Source organism: Esox lucius, chromosome 20 (genome assembly GCF_011004845.1).
Source record: "Esox lucius isolate fEsoLuc1 chromosome 20, fEsoLuc1.pri, whole genome shotgun sequence".
In the NCBI taxonomy this organism is placed as follows: Eukaryota; Metazoa; Chordata; class Actinopteri; order Esociformes; family Esocidae; genus Esox; species Esox lucius.
The window spans coordinates 34,439,201-34,457,748 of NC_047588.1; the positions used below are offsets into that span (position 1 = coordinate 34,439,201).

General features: G+C 46.5%; 1 protein-coding gene across 1 annotated transcript in view; it reads right to left on the reverse strand.

Moving 5' to 3' along the window:
* Positions 1-1,002: 1,002 nt before the first annotated feature.
* Positions 1,003-18,548, reverse strand: part of setd2 (SET domain containing 2, histone lysine methyltransferase) — a 40,865-nt gene continuing 23,319 nt past the window's right edge. The window contains exons 12-23 of the mRNA XM_034289003.1: positions 18,313-18,441; positions 16,578-17,693; positions 16,388-16,436; positions 15,926-16,262; positions 15,027-15,627; positions 14,394-14,600; positions 13,873-13,995; positions 11,418-11,566; positions 11,137-11,254; positions 7,843-7,917; positions 3,477-3,578; positions 1,003-3,009 (exon numbers count right to left, since the gene is read on the reverse strand). Of these exons, the coding sequence (XP_034144894.1) occupies positions 2,848-3,009; positions 3,477-3,578; positions 7,843-7,917; positions 11,137-11,254; positions 11,418-11,566; positions 13,873-13,995; positions 14,394-14,600; positions 15,027-15,627; positions 15,926-16,262; positions 16,388-16,436; positions 16,578-17,693; positions 18,313-18,441 (3,168 nt within the window). The 3' untranslated portion in view covers positions 1,003-2,847. The remainder of the gene's footprint in view (positions 3,010-3,476; positions 3,579-7,842; positions 7,918-11,136; positions 11,255-11,417; positions 11,567-13,872; positions 13,996-14,393; positions 14,601-15,026; positions 15,628-15,925; positions 16,263-16,387; positions 16,437-16,577; positions 17,694-18,312; positions 18,442-18,548) is intronic.

The window sequence follows — 18,548 nt, forward strand, 5'->3', positions numbered from 1 at the left end:
CAGTCCGATGGTAGGCCCAGTTCTTATGAGTGTTTAGGATCCAACACACACCGTATCCAAGGGAAGCACTAAAGGGAAGTCACTTGGCCGTATTTAAGGGGTTTTAGGGCGGAAATACGGTAACAGGCTTCACCCAAACTATGTTTTCAAGATGACTCTTCGAGACAACTGGATCTGATTCCGGATGCCTCCCGCCCCCTCAGCGACTTCAACTCACGTTCTAAACCGAAATGTGTTATTGGTTTCTCTCCCTCCGCCTCGGCGCTTCGCTTTAAGTGGTAGCAGGCCCTCCTAGCAGGGCCTGGGGCGGGCAGAATCGCATGCCTTCACGCACACCAGACGCTACTGCTTAACGAAGGCCTGGAGCGCACAGCCGTGGGGCCGTGGAATGCACATGCACTAAAAGATGTGGGGGGGGGACAGGACGACAAACAGGCTGTTCCATCCATTTAGCAATGCAGATAAATACCAGTGTTGGCCCTGGACCGACACAATGGCGGTTAAGAGCAGTGCACTGAGTAGAGACTGGGGTACCTTACGGGGCCCGCGGCTGGGGCTCAGCTTTGCTCTCCGTCATGTTGCGGACCTCGGTTTTCAGACAGCCTCTAATGAAAGCAGTCGATCACTTTGATTGGCTTTCACCGGAGCCAGACGTCTGGCACGGCAGCAGGCGCTGCGCCAGTGATCGGGGGAGAGGCTCTGTCCCCAGCGGCAACCTGTTCCCCATGTAGTTACCGTTGGCCCCGGTCAAAAGTAGGGCACTAAATGGGGAACAGGGAGTCATCTGGCACGAACACTGTCACTTCATGTGAAGTAGCCGGTGCTGTGGGGGGTTTAGAAAACCATGTGACTCGAGAGGGATTGGGTGAGTGTGCTCCTTACAGTACCTAATGGAGCACTGGGCGTTTTCACATGGTCCCTGGTGGGCACATATCACTCCTGGAATGTGGAGTGATTGAGACCATGTGACAAAGGTGATTGAGACAAATTTTTACAAAAGAAGTTTATTTTCTTTTAAAATGTTTGTACACTCAATAACAATGTGCTTACACAGTAATTACATTAGAGTTTGTGTTGAACACCACTTTGTACATAAAAAAAAAAAAAAATCTCAAGAAATCTGTCTGCAAACCCGCCACCAAAAAACACAAAAAAAATAAAATAGACGTTATGAGAGTCAGTAGAAACCTGACTGACTGACGGAGGGAGGGGCCCGGGGGGGCTGGCACAGGTGTTTGCGGCTTTGAGCTTGTAGGGCCCTGTCCTCATCCCCTACACCCGTGTCTCAAATGGCGCCCTACACACTATACAGGGAATAGGGTGCCGCCTGACACACGTTTGGTATAACTAAACCTGTAATACGTTACATCATTGGACAAACAGGAAGTCCTTGCTTATTTAAACATTCTCGAAAAACTATTTCTCAATATATTCACAAATAAATCAATATAATACATATGTTTTGGGTTTTAACTTGATTTAATGGGGGCGTGAGACAGTTGAGGCCATTTATGACTTCAAGCCCACGAAATGGTAGAACCTGACAAGGGTACAAAGACCTCGTTACCCAGGCGACTGACAAATAAAAACGGTTTGCGTAACAACAGGACGACAGCGCAGGCACCTTCCTGACGCCTGTCCAAACCAATCGGCAAAGTAAAAACAACAAAAGACATTGATGCAAAATGGACAGTTAAAAATCACTGCTACAAGAGCTTTCAGAGGTGGAGGGAGTGGCCCAGGAAAGGCTATCAGAGCAATGGGGGGGGGGGGGGGGGTCAATGATGGTATCCAAATCCTGTTAACTTCACAGTACTAGTAAGTAGATAAAAGACATAAAAACATTTCTGATATCCCCTTCAAAGTAGCGTTTCCTTATCTACCTCCTAGTCCATCTGAGGGTCCTGCCTATAACTGTCCACCACCAGATACACCGTCAGACAACCGGCTGCACCGAGAGAAGCACGAGCTCCATCATAATTTCCCACCCTGAACGTTTCTCCATGTTAGCTAGCTCTTCACACTCCTCTGAGGTGACAAGGACTAAAGGAGGACACATTCCAAACGGCACCGTATTCCATCCTCAGGTGGAGTACCGCAGGGCAGCCGGTTGGTCACATGGAAAACCATTTTTCCCCTCCGTCATTATAATGATCCATTTTTACCAGTTAATCATCCCAGCTGGACATGGTAATGCAAAACTCCAATAGCAGAAACCCAACAAACAGCAACGTCCGACCATTTCAAGAATTCATTCCAAAAACCGGGGGCAAAGAGTTACCGAGCAGACAGGAAGATCTTGAGGACATCTTTAGAAAGCTAAATTGTTAAAAGATAAAAAAAAAAATAATAATACACATGATAGTGAGAACTTACTGAACGTAGCACCCCATTCTAAGCCTGAGTCAAAGCTGACACCCTGTTCCCCACCGTGCAGATATTGGGGGTCGGGTGCTAGCTGAGACGCACGCTAGGTGTCACATCAGTCTCTGTGAACACTTCACCTGGAGCTTCCACCCCTCGAGGGGGCGGGGCCTGGCTCTGCTGCGACATAATCCCCCGCCCCCTTCATTAGTCCCATTCACGAGCCAGTGGGCCCAGCGAGGCATCAGTTTAGGACAGTATTTGTTGCCAAAAAATGTCCTCCTCATAAATTCGTGTACGGAGAAAGATCACACCTCCAAGGATTTCACACAGCACTGTTTCACGGCTCGACCTGACCCGGGGGAGTGGGGGGTTGTGGTGCACGGGTCCGAGTACATCTCCTTCGACCGTTTCTTCGAACCCAAACGAGCGGAGCACTAATCACCGTTTCAAGTGTTGATCCCTGTTCCTCCAATCGCATAGTTAGTCCAGCTCGGTATCCTCTTTAGGCCGATAGATGCTGCCAAACTTCTGCATGTACTTCTTGATGTACTCCTTGGTCTTGTGCTTGACGTTCTCATTGCACTCCAGGTCTTCCGGGTTCTTACAGGACTTCAGTTCCTTATTCATCACACCGTGAGTAAGCTGGAGAGAGACAGAGAGAGAAAAACGTTGGATGTTTCTCGTGATACTGGAACCACTGCAAAATCTAGATCTCAAATTGCATTCTATTTCCAATGTATCTAGTCCAGCTATAGTGATCTCTGTTTCCCACATAGTGTATATAAAAAACACAAAAGCAGTTTCAAAAAGGCACACTCCCAAATAGCTCCCTATTTCATTAGGGTGCACCCTTGCCCTTATGGGCCCTTACTATGTAAGGAATAGGGTGCCATTTGTGATAAAGTCAGAACCAGTGGGAGGTGAAGGCTCAGGCATTTAGTTCCAGTCTGGGGGAAGTGCTTTCGTTAGAGATGGGAATACCTCTCTCCTTTGAAGTCAACTGCTAACCAGGACTAATTCACACCTCAAAAAGAGGGACGGGAGGTTATTGTTTCAGACGCTCGCGTCAATAATGACTGCAGAAATTATACATTAATGCACAAACACACCTTTCTGGCTAGGTGTTTGAAGTCCTCAGTGTTGATGATGCGTCCCAGTTTGCAGTCCGGTTTTCGGAACGGGTTCAAGCAGGTCACAATGAACTGGGACATCTAGTCATAAGACACAGCAAACAGGAGATTAACACAATTTAAACAGAACACACGTAGGGTTCTCAAATTTGGACCAAACCCGTTGGTCCTGGGCCGGGCTAAGCATGTGTTCTATAGAGGCCAAGTACACCCTAGTACCCCTGGATGGGAACCACTGTATATAATATATAGGGCTGGGTTCAAGCTTGCTGAAATGTAAAAATTGAATAAATAACACATGGGGTTGTGTGACTGGCATGCTAACAGGATCAGGTGTGGTGCTGATGTTGCCATTAATGACCGTAATCTCCTAGATTCGTTAGGTTTTGACTGAAATGTTCCCGAGACACCTTTACTCATTCTGATACCTGCAGGTATACCTACAGTAGTTAAATCTCCAGGAAAACTTGAAGACATAATGGGCCTCATTTACCAATATTTTCCTCCGTTATTTCTTAAATTTGTTTCTTGAGAAACATCCTACGAAAAGTCTACGTTAGATTCATGATATGTATTCATGATGTGTTCTTAAACTGCATAATTGTTCACACCTATGTTTCATATAATGATGAATCCCATTGTCCTCATAAATTGAAAACACATTCCTAATGTTCCTAATTAGCATAGGTAAACACCCCACCAATCCCCATAAAAGGGCATGAGACTGTAGGGCTGCATGCACATACAGAAATCACACAGAAATTCTAAAGAAAAAGTTGAGAGGTCAAGAATGCCCAAACAAAATCTAAAGACGGTGGAACACCGGACTCCAAATGTAAAAAAAATTCAAATCAGTAGTTAGTGGAGGTACTGCTGCAGGAAGTGAACAGAAAACGAGCTGTCACACCCAGTAGCGTCAGTAGTGGATATAAAATACAGTACACCCCCAGCTATCCGCGGTTCCACAATCTCGAACTCAAGTATCCGGGAAAATGTTTCTAGAAGTCCAAAATTCCAAAAACGCGCTAATTTCAGCCATCCAAGCGTCGATCTGGTTAATTGCATGAAGTTTTTCTATAAAAAATTATAAAAACACATTGTTTTCGGTATATTTAATGTATGTATAAGTGTTTTATGTAGTGTATGTAGGATAACTGGGTGTTAGGGATATTATTGTAATTTCTATCCTATACATGATAACTGTAGAATTCAAGAAAACGCAATAACTAATAATTTGGCACAAACATGTCAGCATTCAAATGTGCGCAAGTGTGCTCGAGTGTGCCTAAATTTTGTTCTTACCTAGGAAGAAATCCAAAATAAGAAAACATTGGTCAATGTCAGAATCTTCGGGGAAACTACCCAAAGTGTGTTTTAAGAAGGAATTTCTTCTTAAGAATGGTTGGCCCAATGTCTTTATCTTACCATCATGTGGATGAACTACCTGACAAATATAGGAATGCTTGTTGGAAACAGGAAAGTGGCAAAGTTGTAAAAACATCAAGACAAACAAATGTGTGTGTTCAAAAAAATAATACAAACAGCAGTGTCTTTGTATGACATGACAGTAAGTGGCTTTCCAATACAGGGCACGACAATAACAATGGCCCTGAAAAGTCACTGTCCCAATCAGGCCACTGAAAAAAAGTTATAGATAGAAATAAAATTATCGTATTATAAACTCAACATCCTCCTGTTGTTTTGTAATCTGACACATGCACAAATAACTATCTTTCACACTCTGTTGTATAGTCAAGAGTTGAGTGATGTGATGCGTGGCTGTCTGGTATTGTTTTTCAATAAAACAAACATGAGCGAGACACTCAATTGAAGGCGGAAACGAAGGAAAACTACGAGCTCAAACGAAAGCGAAATTTTTTATTGCAAAAAATGTATTTACATGTTTCGACTTCGAAATCAGATGCACTGTGTCGTCTGGTGTAAGTTTCCAACTAGAGTGGACAAATGTGGGTCTTTTTACAAAGGCACTGACAAATTTCGCAGTCACTGACCAGCCATGGCAATAGTAAACTGCACTTGGTCTCCATGACAGTCAAGCGGGTGGCTGACAATCAGTTTTTTTTATGTTTTATATGTCCAGAATGCATTTCATAAAGGATAAAACAAGTTACAAAAGTATGTGGTTATACACTCACCTAAAGGATTATTAGGAACACCATACTAATACTGTGTTTGACCCCCTTTCGCCTTCAGAACTGCCTTAATTCTATGTGGCATTGATTCAACAAGGTGCTGAAAGCATTCTTTAGGAATGTTGGCCCATATTGATAGGATAGCATCTTGCAGTTGGTGGAGATTTGTGGGATGCACATCCAGGGCACGAAGCTCCCGTTCCACCACATCCCAAAGATGCTCTATTGGGTTGAGATCTGGTGACTGTGGGGGCCATTTCAGTACATTGTCATGTTCAAGAAACCAATTTGAAATGATTATAGCTTTGTGACATGGTGCATTATCCTGCTGGAAGTAGCCATCAGAGGATGGGTACATGGTGGTTATAAAAGGATGGACATGGTCAGAAACAATGCTCAGGTAGGCCGTGGCATTTAAACGATGCCCAATTGGCACTAAGGGACCTAAAGTGTGCCAAGAAAACATCCCCCACATCATTACACCACCACCACCAGCCTGCACAGTGGTAACAAGGCATGATGGATCCATGTTCTCATTCTGTTTACGCCAAATTCTGACTCTACCATCTGAATGTCTCAACAGAAATCGAGACTCATCAGACCAGGCAACATTCTTCCAGTCTTCAACTGTCCAATTTTGGTGAGCTTGTGCAAATTGTAGCCTCTTTTTTCCTATTTGTAGTGGAGATAAGTGGTACCCGGTGGGGTCTTCTGCTGTTGTAGCCCATCCGCCTAAAGGTTGTGCATGTTGTGGCTTCACAAATGCTTTGCTGCATACCTTGGTTGTAACGAGTGGTTATTTCAGTCAAAGTTGCTCTTCTATCAGCTTGAATCAGTCGGCCCATTCTCCTCTGACCTCTAGCATCAACAAGGCATTTTCACCCACAGGACTGCCGCATACTGGAAGTTTTTCCCTTTTCACACCATTCTTTGTAAACCCTAGAAATGGTTGTGTGTGAAAATCCCAGTGACTGAGCAGATTGGGAAATACTCAGACCGGCCCGTCTGGCACCAACAACCATGCCACGCTCAAAATTGCTTAAATCACCTTTCTTTCCCATTCTGACATTCAGTTTGGAGTTCAGGAGATTGTCTTGACCAGGACCACACCCCTAAATTCATTGAAGCAACTGCCATGTGATTGGTTGATTAGATCATTGCATTAATGAGAAATTGAACAGGTGTTCCTAATAATCCTTTAGGTGAGTGTATATGGTAACACTGATTAATTACAACTTGTAAGGAGGGACAGTAAAAAAGGTAAAATGTATTACCGTTGAGCCCTGCAATAGTTTTTAGGTGTCATGGCAACATAAGCTCATGCACAAAAATACTTAAATCGAGTCCAAAGGCGGTTTCATACTAATGCTCACATCCAGGCTGTTATTTTTGTAAAAAGATGTACATGGTAGTAGTAAAGGATCGTTTCAGCGACTTAAGACTTGTTTTCTGTAAATTTTTTCAATATGACTCACGCCCATTCGTCAATGCGCCTAAAACACGATTATCTCCTTCACGGAATCAGGATTATAGACATAATCCACAGTTCTTCCAGGTGCGACATCAAGGCAATAGAACCTCAAACTTGTTAGGTGATTCCCAGTTCGCCACAGCACAGATATCCCCACCACAGTCAACTCTTGAAAAGGGACCAAGGTGTGCATCCTGACAGGCAGCCCATCAGTGACAACGCCCTGCAGGGTAAATACACCTTTCCTAGAAGGCAATTACAGCTGAATCTATAGAACGTAGTAAAAACTATCCAGGGCAAACAAGCCAAAACTCTCTCCTAATAAGTCTGCATGCGGTGACAGTGTAACCTCCAGTTTCTTTCCTGAAATGATACACAGGTGGGAAAACAAATATTTTCATTATGGAGTGTTATAAATCCTGGGATTTAAACTATTTGGCAATTGGAGGGAAACCTAATTAGTAAGTGTTGGTCATCTTTCCTCTTCCTCATACCCCCTCACCCCACCCCCTTCTTAAAAACACATTGGACAAGGTCAGAGGGGATGTACCCTTGGACCTTGAACAACAACGTTTAGTAGGCTTTTCTTTGACTATTTAAAATACATTATTAATTTTACACATAAATTAATAGGATTACGTTTGTGGTTTTATATGACAAACTGTCCAGGATAAAACCTTTAAACAGTCCGAATACTGTGCCAGCAAAGATTTTGACTCACCTCTTTCCGGAAAGTTTCCTTGCTCTTCTTAGCTAGCTCACTGGAGGTGTCAGCCTCTGCTGTCTTAGTAGAGAACTGTAGAACCAACAGAAAGAGAGATCTTAGTAGAGCACTGTAGAACAGAGAGATAAAAATAAAGGCAGAAATAAAAATGCAAGGACAAAATAATTTTCAGTAAAGAACTGAACAGAGAGCGGGTAAGGTAATGTCAGAAAAACAGTGTCCTTTTTGCCTAGATTTTGTTGGAGAGTGGCATCATCTACAGTATTGTTTAACAAAAAAGGTCCCACCAAAAATCCTTGCGGGGCGATGTCACAATGCCTCAAAGTTCCAGAATGTGAAGAAATGACAGCCATCTGGGCTGTTGCCTAGCAGCCCCCATCAGGGTCATATCTGCTACTTTTCACCACTAGCGACACACCAATATCTCCTCAGCTGTGGCTGAGAGCAGCTGGCAGTGGCAGCCATTTCACAGAGCTAAAACCCCCCAGATCAAACAAGAAGGAAGTGAGGCCGTCTCACCCACACACCATACCATGGAGGCCATGGGTGAAACATGGCAGGTGTGGGGCTGCAGACCCAGATTTCAAGGCCTGAGGGGAAGGCAGTCAGGCAGCACATGGTCACCAGTCCTCTTCAAAGGGACATGGGAGCAGGGATATCCTGCCAGGATGAAGGCTGTCCTCCATCTCCAGACCAAATTCCCTCAGGATCTGAGACAGCCAGTTGACAGCTGATGCCCCCCACAGAGTCAGGCCCAGACCAGGGTGATGGGGAACCATAGTTGATTGTCGTACTGATCAGCTGAGCACAGATTTTGGAGACAGATTATTGAATTGGGGGACGAAGGCATGTTGAACAGTGCTCTGTGTTTTGTTTGTGGAGCTCATCATACATGGATGCAGAAAGAAGTAGAGGAATCTGAGCGTTAAAAAGGGTTTCTCCCCCTCTGTCGACACAGTCTCCATTATGGATACATTTAAAACAGAGTTCTCCCTCAGTCACTGGTATGGACAGATTTATATTTTCTTTTTAAATAAAGTAAGCTCAAGACACAAAAGGGCATTTAGCATAGTTAGACACTAAACCAAGAAACCGCAAATAAACCAATGAGAGTTTCCTCAGACGGTTCCCATTATGATCAAAGCAAGGGTAGAAAAGGAGGGAAAACGAGCGAGAGAGCGAGACCCCACCCTGACTGAGTGCCTAGAGGACAGCCAGCTGTCAAAGCCCGGGCTCAACATCCAAACGGCACCCAATTCCACATATAGTGCACTGCTTTCCACCAGGCCACATAGGACGTGATGTGCCATCTGAGGGTAGAGACTGTGATTTGGGACAGAGGGGTTGACACATGGGGCTGCGTCTTTCTACTAAACCTTCTGACGCCAATGAAGATCTGCTGAGATGAGATCCGGTGGATCTAACGAAGAGGACCTACAGCTAGAGTGCAATCTGGCCGGATGAGTCCCAAATGACACCCTCTCCACCATGTAGTGCACTACTTTTGACAAGGGCCCACATGGACCATGTAGGGTATTGGGTGCCATAAGGGCACGGACACTGTTGACGTAATGCCTTTCAGGGAGTTTTCTCCACCAGAGATGAACTAAAAAACACAGCTGAACATGATCCCATCTGCAACATCGTCAAGTGGTTGACGGGAGGAATGCTAGCAGAGGCGCACAAACATTCTGGGAAGCAATAAAGAAAAATAAGAAAATGTTTTGATTTGTTACGGAATAGCACCACTTTCAACCTTTCATCGGTTAAGGAATTCTCTTGAATCGAAAAACAAAGGCCTTCGGAGAGCATTCAAAACCTTTTTATTTCTCCACATTTCTGTGTTATGGACTGAACTTCTAAATCATAAAAATAAATGCCATCAATCTGCATACAATACCCTGTAATGACAAAAGCCAAAATGTTATCAGAATTGTTTTAATTTATGCAAATATTCAGAAAGGCTATTCAGTACTTTGTAAAGGGCCACTGGCAATAATCAGAGATTTGAGTCTTCTTGGGTATGCCTCTACTGCAACTGGATTTGGGCAGTTTCTCCCATTCTACTCTGCAAATCCTCTCTGTAGAGTTGGATAGGGAACAGCAATTTTCAGCCAATCCTGCATTGTCAGGGACATTGACCTGTTGGAAGGTGAACCTTTGCCACACTGAGCACTCTGGAGTAGGTTGTCAGAGTTCTGTCTGTACTTTGGTCAGTTCATCTTTCCCTCAATCCTCATTGAAAAACATCCCCACTGCATTATGTGGCCACCAACAGGCATCACCAGGCTGTTGGTGGCCACATAATGACGCTCACAGACATGACGCTTGGCATTCAGCCCAAAAAGTTAAATCTTGGTTTCATCAGATCACAGAATGTGGTTTTGTCATAGCCTGAGTCCTTTAGGCAAACTCCAAGCAGGCTGTCACGCACCTTTTACTGAAGAGTAGTTTCCATCTGGCCACTCTACAATAAAGGCCTGATTGGTGACATGCTAGAGAGATGGTTGTCTTTCAGGAAGCTTCTCCCATCTCCACACAGAAACCCTGACAGATCCTTCTCCCAATTGCTAGATTTGGTCAGGAGGCCAGCTCTAGGAAGTGTTGGTTGTTCCAAACCCTTTAATTTAACAACGATGCAGGCCACAGTGTTCTTGGGTACCATAAATGCCGCAACAACTTTTTTGGTACCCTTCCCCAGATCTGCGCCTCGACACAATCACATCTCACTGCTCTACAGACAATTCATTCAAAATACTGGCTTGGTTCCTGCTCTGACATGCACTGTCAACTGTGAGAGCTTATATAAACAGGTATGTGCCTTTCTAAAACATGTCCAATCAATTGAATTTACCACTGGTGGATTCCAGGTTGTAGAAGCAACTCAAGGATGAAAACAGGATGCACTTGAACACAATTTCAATGTCACAGCAAATGGTACTTTCTTTTAAAAATTGAAAACGAATAAGTATGTTGGCAAATGCATTATAAACTTGCTTTTACTTGGTAACTATGGAGTATTGTATGTAGACTGATGGGGGGGGGGGTTCTGTAATGTATCAAAATATGGTAGAAGTGAAGGGGCCTGAATACTTTCTGAATGCACTTCCCATATAAACTGCAGCTGAGAGTGATTTTAGATTGCCAGTAGGAGGCCCTCTAACAGAATCTGAATGTAAATCAATGCAAAGGACCCTTCCCCTAAGTTACACATCACTACAGAGGCTAAGACCGGAGAAAAGCCTTGGCAAAAGACTGTGCGCTACATGGGAGTTTGTGATATGAAGTCACCTTGGAGGGGTTCTCGTCATAGGTGGGCGTCCCCAGGTCCATTTCAGCCTCATGGTCTATGCTGTGGGCGTCATCACTCGCCCCATCCCAGCTGCTGGGGGGGTCCCACTGAGTCTGCCTGGGGTGTTAGAAACAGAGACACTGTTGAGTGCTGCCATCCCATAACCTCCAGCTGCTCTGTTGAATAACAGAGCTGTTTACGTGAACACTTGACAACTGATTTACTGTTCCAGTCAAGGCAGAAATCACACGACACACACGACACAAACGACACACTCTACCTGGTGATGACGTGGTAGTAATAGATCTTGCCCTCGCCATCCCGCGCCACCTTCCAGCTGGGCGGTAGGACGATGGTTTTGGGTTTGGGAGGAGACGGAGGGGGTAGGTCCATCATGCTGTTGGGGACTAATAGGGTGTTGGACATCTCCTGGATAAGAACAGAGGACATTAGTTACATCTTGCTTTAGACATTAGAAGGATTAGCATGTGACATCTATTGAAATTATGGCATAACAATCACATGCATTATACAATCCAAAAAACATTTACTACAGTATCTCACAAAAGTAAGTACACCCCTCACATTTCTGCAAATATTTGATTATACCTTTTCATGTGACAACACTGAAAAAATGACACTTTGCTACAATGTAAAGTAGTGAGTGTACAGCTTGTGTAACAGTGTACATTTGCTGTCCCCTCAAAATAACTCAACACAGAGCCATTAATGTCTAAACTGCTGGCAAAAAGTACACCGCCAAGTGAAAATGTCCAAATTGGGCCCAATTAGCCATTTTCCCTCCCTGGTGTCATGTGACCTGTTAGTGTTACAAGGTCTCAGGTGTGAATGGGAAGCAGATGTGTTAAATTTGGTGTTATTGCTCTCACACTCCCTCATACTGGTCACTGGAAGTTCAACATGGCACCTCATGGGGAAAAAATTATTTGTTGCTCTACATAAAGATGGCCTAGGCTATAAGATTGCCATGACCCTGAAACTGAGCTGCAGCACGGTGGCCAATACCATTCAGGGGTATAACAGGACACGTTCCACTCAGAACAGGCTTTGCCACGGTTGACCAAAGAAGTTGAGTGCACATGCTCAGCGTCATATCCAGAGGTTGTCTTTGGGAAATAGACGTACGAGTGTAGCCAGCATTCTGCAGAGGTTGAAGGGGTGGGGGGTCAGCCTGTCAGTGTTCAGACCATACGCTGCACACAGCATCAAATTGGTCTACATGGCTGTCATCCCAGAAGGAAGCCTCTTCTAAAGATGATGCACAAGATAGCCCGCAAACAGTTTGCTGAAGACAAGCAGACTAAGGACATGGATAACTGGAACCAGGTCCTGTGGGCTGATGAGACCAGGATAAACGTATTTGGTTCAGATGGTGTCAAACGTGTGTGGCGGCAACCAGGTGAGGAGTACAAAGATAAGGGCGTCTTGCCTACAGTCAAGCATGGTGGTGGGAGTGTCATGGTCTGGGGCTGCATGAGTGCTGCTGGCACAGGGGAGCTACAGTTCATTGAGGGAACCATGAATGCCAACATGTACTCTGACATACTTAGGCAGAGTATGATCCCCTCCCATCTGAGACTGGGCCGCAGGGCAGTATTCCAACATGATAACAACCCCAAACACACCTCCAAGACGACCACTGCCTTGCTAAAGAAACTGAAGGTAAAGATGATGGACTGGCCAAGCATGTCTCCAGATCTAAACCCTATTGAGCATCTGTGGGGCATCCTCAAACCGAAGGTGGAGGAGCGCAAGGTTTCTAACAGTCACCAGCTCTGTGATGTCGTCATGGATGAGTGGAAGAGGACTCCAGTGGCAACCGGTGAAGCTCTGGTGAACTCCATGCCCAAGAGGGTAAAGGCAGCGCTGGAAAATATTGGTGGCCACACAAAATATTGACACTTTGGGCCCAATTTGGCCATTTTTACTTAGGGGTGTACTCACTTTTGTTGCCAGCGGTTTAGACATTAATGGCTGTGTGTTGAGCTATTTTGAGGGGACAGCAAATGCACACTGTTATACAAGCTGTACACTCACTAGTTTACATTGTAGGAAAGTGTCATTTCTTCAGTGCTGTCACATGAAAAGTATTGAACAAATATTAGCAAAAATGTGAGAGGTGTACTCAGTTTTGTGAGATACTGTATATTATGAAATACAAAACAGCATAAGAGATTGGACAATTAATCTTCCCACAACCTCCTCAACTACATTGAAGGCCTGAGGACAGGGACCTTCAACTTTATACTTAAAAAGAGTTGAGAAGGCAGGGTGATTAAGAATGAGCCATAGGGAACAGTTTGGGGTAGACCAAGAATGCAGAATTCTACTGAAGATGAGCTAGGCCCTTCTAAAACTGACAAATGAGAGCCTGGAGATAATTGTATGCGTGTAACTTCCGCAAACAACTGATTTAACTACTTTCTATGAATGGGAATGGGAATTCAACACGTTTTATGTTCCCAGCAAAACAACAGTTTGGGAAATACAATCCATTGTCAAGAATGTTAAAAACTAGAGAACTCCAAACGTTCCCTTTATTATATCAATAAACAACAAGAAAACTAAGGCATAGGGAGAGTGCTATTTTTATATCACTCCTGAAAAAAGCCGGTACACTCAAATATACTACAGAAGCCATCTCCGACCCTTTAACAGTTATGAAACTAGTATACACGGCCCCCCCACCCGTCTCTATGGCAGCCAAACCTCACCTGCTGGACATTCTGGGAGGTGACGATGGTGGTGACCGTGCCTCCCTGTAACACCAGTCCCTGCTGATGGCCGGGGTATACCGGCGGACCCTGGAGGTAGCTGGCAGACGGATCGCTGTAAGTCTGGGGGGGACGGACGAGAGATGTAGTTGCAATAGACAATTCAACACTCATATCGTGTATCGTATATGTCAAAGCGTCTACACTACTGCCTTTAAAAACACACTAAAAGGCGGCAGTACTAAACGCATGTTCAGTGAGTCAATATATTCAGATGTGTGAAGGTCAGCGTTAACGATGTCCAGGCTGTGCGCTGGCAGCAGGTTGGCTTAGCGGTTGATAATGTTCTGAATCCCAAAGCCGAACAAGGCGGGGAAAAACAAAACAAGCTGTTGTTCTGTCCCCTATCAAGACAGTTAACCCCAGCTGCTCCCGCATCGTTTTCTTAGAATAACAACCTTAGAAAATACTGGTAAAAAAGTGTATAAACTGGCCTAGCATGCGCAGTGCAGTGTGTCTACCTGTATGACAGGTGTGTTGGCCTGGGGAAAGGCAGTGGGGATGCTGTAGATGGTCGGGCAGGGCTGTCCCTGGTAGTAGATGGCGGTCTGCGTGGGAGGCGCCGCAGGGACGGCGTGGTAATGTGGTGCAGCCTGGGTCTGGACCGTTACCGGCTGCTGAGTTGTGGGGTCCCACAGGGTGGTGTAGCTCTGCTGGCCCACCGACACCTAAACCAAAACAGTTTCAGGATGAGGCCAGGGTCTGTTTACACAATACTGGAGATCTGTAATGTTAAATAGCACTCCTGTATCTGAAGGTCCAGACCTACAATGAAGTATAGGGACTGGGGTGTAAGACAGAGACACACACACCGCGAGATTTTGACAGTAGCACAGGCACAAAGGCCATGGTGGCCGTAGGGCGTGCAATGATTTTCAGGGCATCGCGACCAGAGCAAAGGCCAACAACGGCCATGGCAGTTGTGAAATTCCTATGCTGCATTGCAACAGGAGAAACATTAAACGCCACAGACCTAACATAATTATAAGTAAAGAGCTTTCCAAAATACCAAGTCATTTTACCAAGTTCAAGATTCAGAAAAACACAGAAATCACCTAAAATCTGCCAGATTATACCCGAGGACAGCGAAATACCTGAGACGCAGCGGAGACAGCAGGCAATGCCAGGATGGCTACCCCAGGGTCCTGGGCCGACACACCGGGCTGCTGGACATACTGCTGGGGGGCGACGGGGGCGCCGGCGTGGAGCTCCAGGTGGGTGGCGGCGGCCGGGTGGACGTGGTGGGCGTGACTTGAGAGGTTGGCGACCGAAGGCTGCTGGGACGTGGAGGACGGAGAGGCCAGGCCCATCTCAGCGATCAGAGGCTGGGGCGGGGTCTGATCGAAGGCCAGCGCCGCCGGGACCAGGGGCTCCACGGGCGGGGTGGGCAGCAGGACCTTGCCAGCGTTGGGGTTGACCGGGTCCACGTAGGTCTGGAGGGGGTACCCGGGGGGGTAGTGGATGAAGCCTGCAGGGCTGGCGGCGTAGGTAAGGGCCGCGTCGTACGCCTGAGTGTGGAGCTGCTGCTGGAGCTGCTGCTGCTGCTGCTGGTGTAGCTGCTGCTGCTGTTTCTGAGCTTCTCGCTGGGCCATCTCCTGCTCAAACAGCTTCCGGCGCTCCTCCGTGGACAGCTTTGTGCGCTCCTTGGTGACGGTCAGCGTACGTGGCTTCTTGCTGCAGCCGGCCAGGTCAAACCTTAGAGCAGAGGCAGGCCGACGGTACCAGAGCGTGAGGCGTTCAGTAGGGCAATAGGCCCCAAAACAGGCACCTTTTTTCACTGTACGGTGAACTACTTTTGACTAGGGCCCATAGGAGTCTAATTAAAATGACACACAACAGTGAAGCCCTTTGAAGCGCTTGCTTGTTTACAATTCCACTATTGTAGAATAACTGACGACAGATAATTCATCAGGAATAAACTTCTAATCAAATCACTGATGGCCCTGTGTGGCGGTACGGTCTGTATCAGTGTGTGTGGACCAGCCAGTCCTACCTGTCCTCGTTGCGTCTGCTGCTCCTCTCGTAGGAGGAGGGTGGTGGGGAGGTGGATGCCCGTCTCCTCCGTCTCTCCGTGCTACGAGGAGTCTTCTCTGAGTCCCTGTCCCAGTCTCTGTCTCTGTCTCGGTCACGGTCCCTGTCCCTCTCTCTCTCCCTGTCTCTATCCCAGTCCCGGTCTCTGTCCCTTTCCCGGTCTCTGTCCCTCTCTCGGTCACGCTCCCTCTCTCGGTCACGCTCCCGGTCCTTCTCCTTGTCCCGTTCTCTCTCCCGTTCTCGGCTGCCGGAGGGGGTGCGAGCTGGAGTCTGGGCAGCATCTCGGTCCCGACTACGATCTGTATACAGGGACAATGACAACAGTTTAAAGACAGATCAATGTCTGCTAGTTAACACTGCCAAAAGCAACTTAAAGCAAAGACAACAAAGACAGAGACAGACCACGAGAGAGCGAGATATATACCGTGTGTCTCCTTCTCCACCTGGCTCTTCTTGGGGATCCTGTAGACCTCCTGGGGGATGACCGCAACAAACCACATGTACATAAGAAAACAAACACACCCTCAACATATATGTGCGTCTGAGAGTAGGTAGAGCTAAAATGGATGTATGCTCGTGTGACTGTGCGTGTGAGTATTGCCCGGAGTCCTTGCCTTCAGGTCCTTCCAGCTGTCCAGTAGCTTAGCAGCCATGTCGCCGATGTCCACGGCTCTGAGCTGGGGCTCTTGGCTCCTCTCACTCTCCACGTCAGACACACCCTCTTCCTCGTCCTGTGAGGGGGTTCCCACCGCCACGGGCTCTGCAGGTGTCACCGGAGGAGGAGGGGCCTCAGGAACTGGGGTCACTACCTGGGCAATGTCCCCAGGGTCAGGGGCCGCCTCCGAGTGGCATTCAGGGACTGTGGGGCCTGGCGGTTCCTCCTCAACCGGGACCTTCTCCGGGTCTTCTGTCCCAGTCCCAGGTGTCTTTTCAATCTCCTCTGGTGCCTGCTCCTCTGAGGGGATCTCAGTAAGATCTACCTGAACTGGCTCAACCTTTGGTTTCTCCAGGACCTCCTCGCTGGTCCGTTCTCCATCCACCACTACACTCGGCTCCACTACCTGACTGGTCTGCTGGTCCTCTTCCTGCTCTCCCCCAACCTCCTTCGGTCCCTCCATACACTCCTTATTCTCCTCCTCCAAGCTCTCATCTTTCACCTCTTCCTGCTGTTCATCTTTTGCCTCTTGGCTCAACGTGGGCTCTGCAACCTCTGTGGGCACCTCCTCCTCCGGGTTCTCCTTCAACTCTGTGATGGGCTCTCCTGCATGATCCTCTGCCATCAGAGTCTGGGCCTCAACAACAGGTTCTGGCTTAGCCAGTTTGCTGCTGTCTCCGACGAGCCCAGACTGGGAGGTTTCATCGTCCTCAATCTCCTCTTCATCGTCCTCTTCCTCCTCCTTGCCGTCAGAGGCCTTGCTGGTGTCCGACATGGCGCTGTCCAGGCTATTCTCGCTGATTATCTTGAGACGGCGATATACGGCCCGTTTAGGGGTGTCAATGTCCAGCTCCGGCCCCCGTTTGGTGGTGGAGGCCAAAGAGCCATCTGGAGTATTTAGCGGTGTCTGGGCGCGTGACGTGTTCTCACTCGAGTAGTCGTCCTGTTCGGTGCCAGCGGTTTGGGGGAGGGAGTGTGTGTGGGTCTGCGCCCAGCGCTGAATGAAGCTCAGAACCCGGCTCTCCTCCAGCATGTTCTTAGTGGAGATGGGCAGCACCGAGAGGGTTTTCATGATCTGCAAACAGTCAAATGGTCAGTTGATGCTTACCACACACAATATACTGGTTTATTTTTCTAATTCAATTCAATAATGTAGAACAATGTTTTGCCTATACACTACCTATGGATTTAGACACTTTTTATTGAGTAATTTAAAGGCCCTCCAAAGATTGTGATGACATTTGTAGTAATGGTGTGTGAGAGAAGTGATATAGAAAGTGAAATAGGGAAATAGGAAATACTTAGAGATACATATACCTTTGGGAAAAAAAAAATATATCAACAAATATATATATATTCAGGGACAATCAAATTTAACAAGCTTTTTTAGCAATTTAGCTGAATGTATTTGTGTTTTATTAACCTTGAGACACAAACACCTCTGGACAATTGGACTACCCTGGACCATGCAGAGTTGATTTGTTAGAAGGTTTGAGCAAAGAACACAATTATCAACTTCAAGGAATTTGTTCATAAATTCCACATTTCCCCACAACAAAACATGGGGTGCCTTTAAAAAGGTCACTAAACTTCAGCTGTGCGGACGAGCTGAACACACCCACTGACACAGATCCCACCACCTAAGCCGCTTTTGATCCAGAAAAGAAAAGCTTGCAAATGGATTTAATTCTCACCTCAAACTGCAATTTGACGTTATTTACACTGTTACCCTTGGCTTCTGAAAGTTCCACCATGAAGATCCAAAGCAGTGACAGACCGTGATGGTCCAGGAACTGCTTCAGGCAAGACGGGTTCTGGGTATCCTGTTCGTACACACAATCAAGACAACATAATCAAAGACAAAACTCTGTGTCAACGTGGTGGATTTCAAACGGCACCTGTACAGTGCTCTCATTTTGACCCGGTCCCA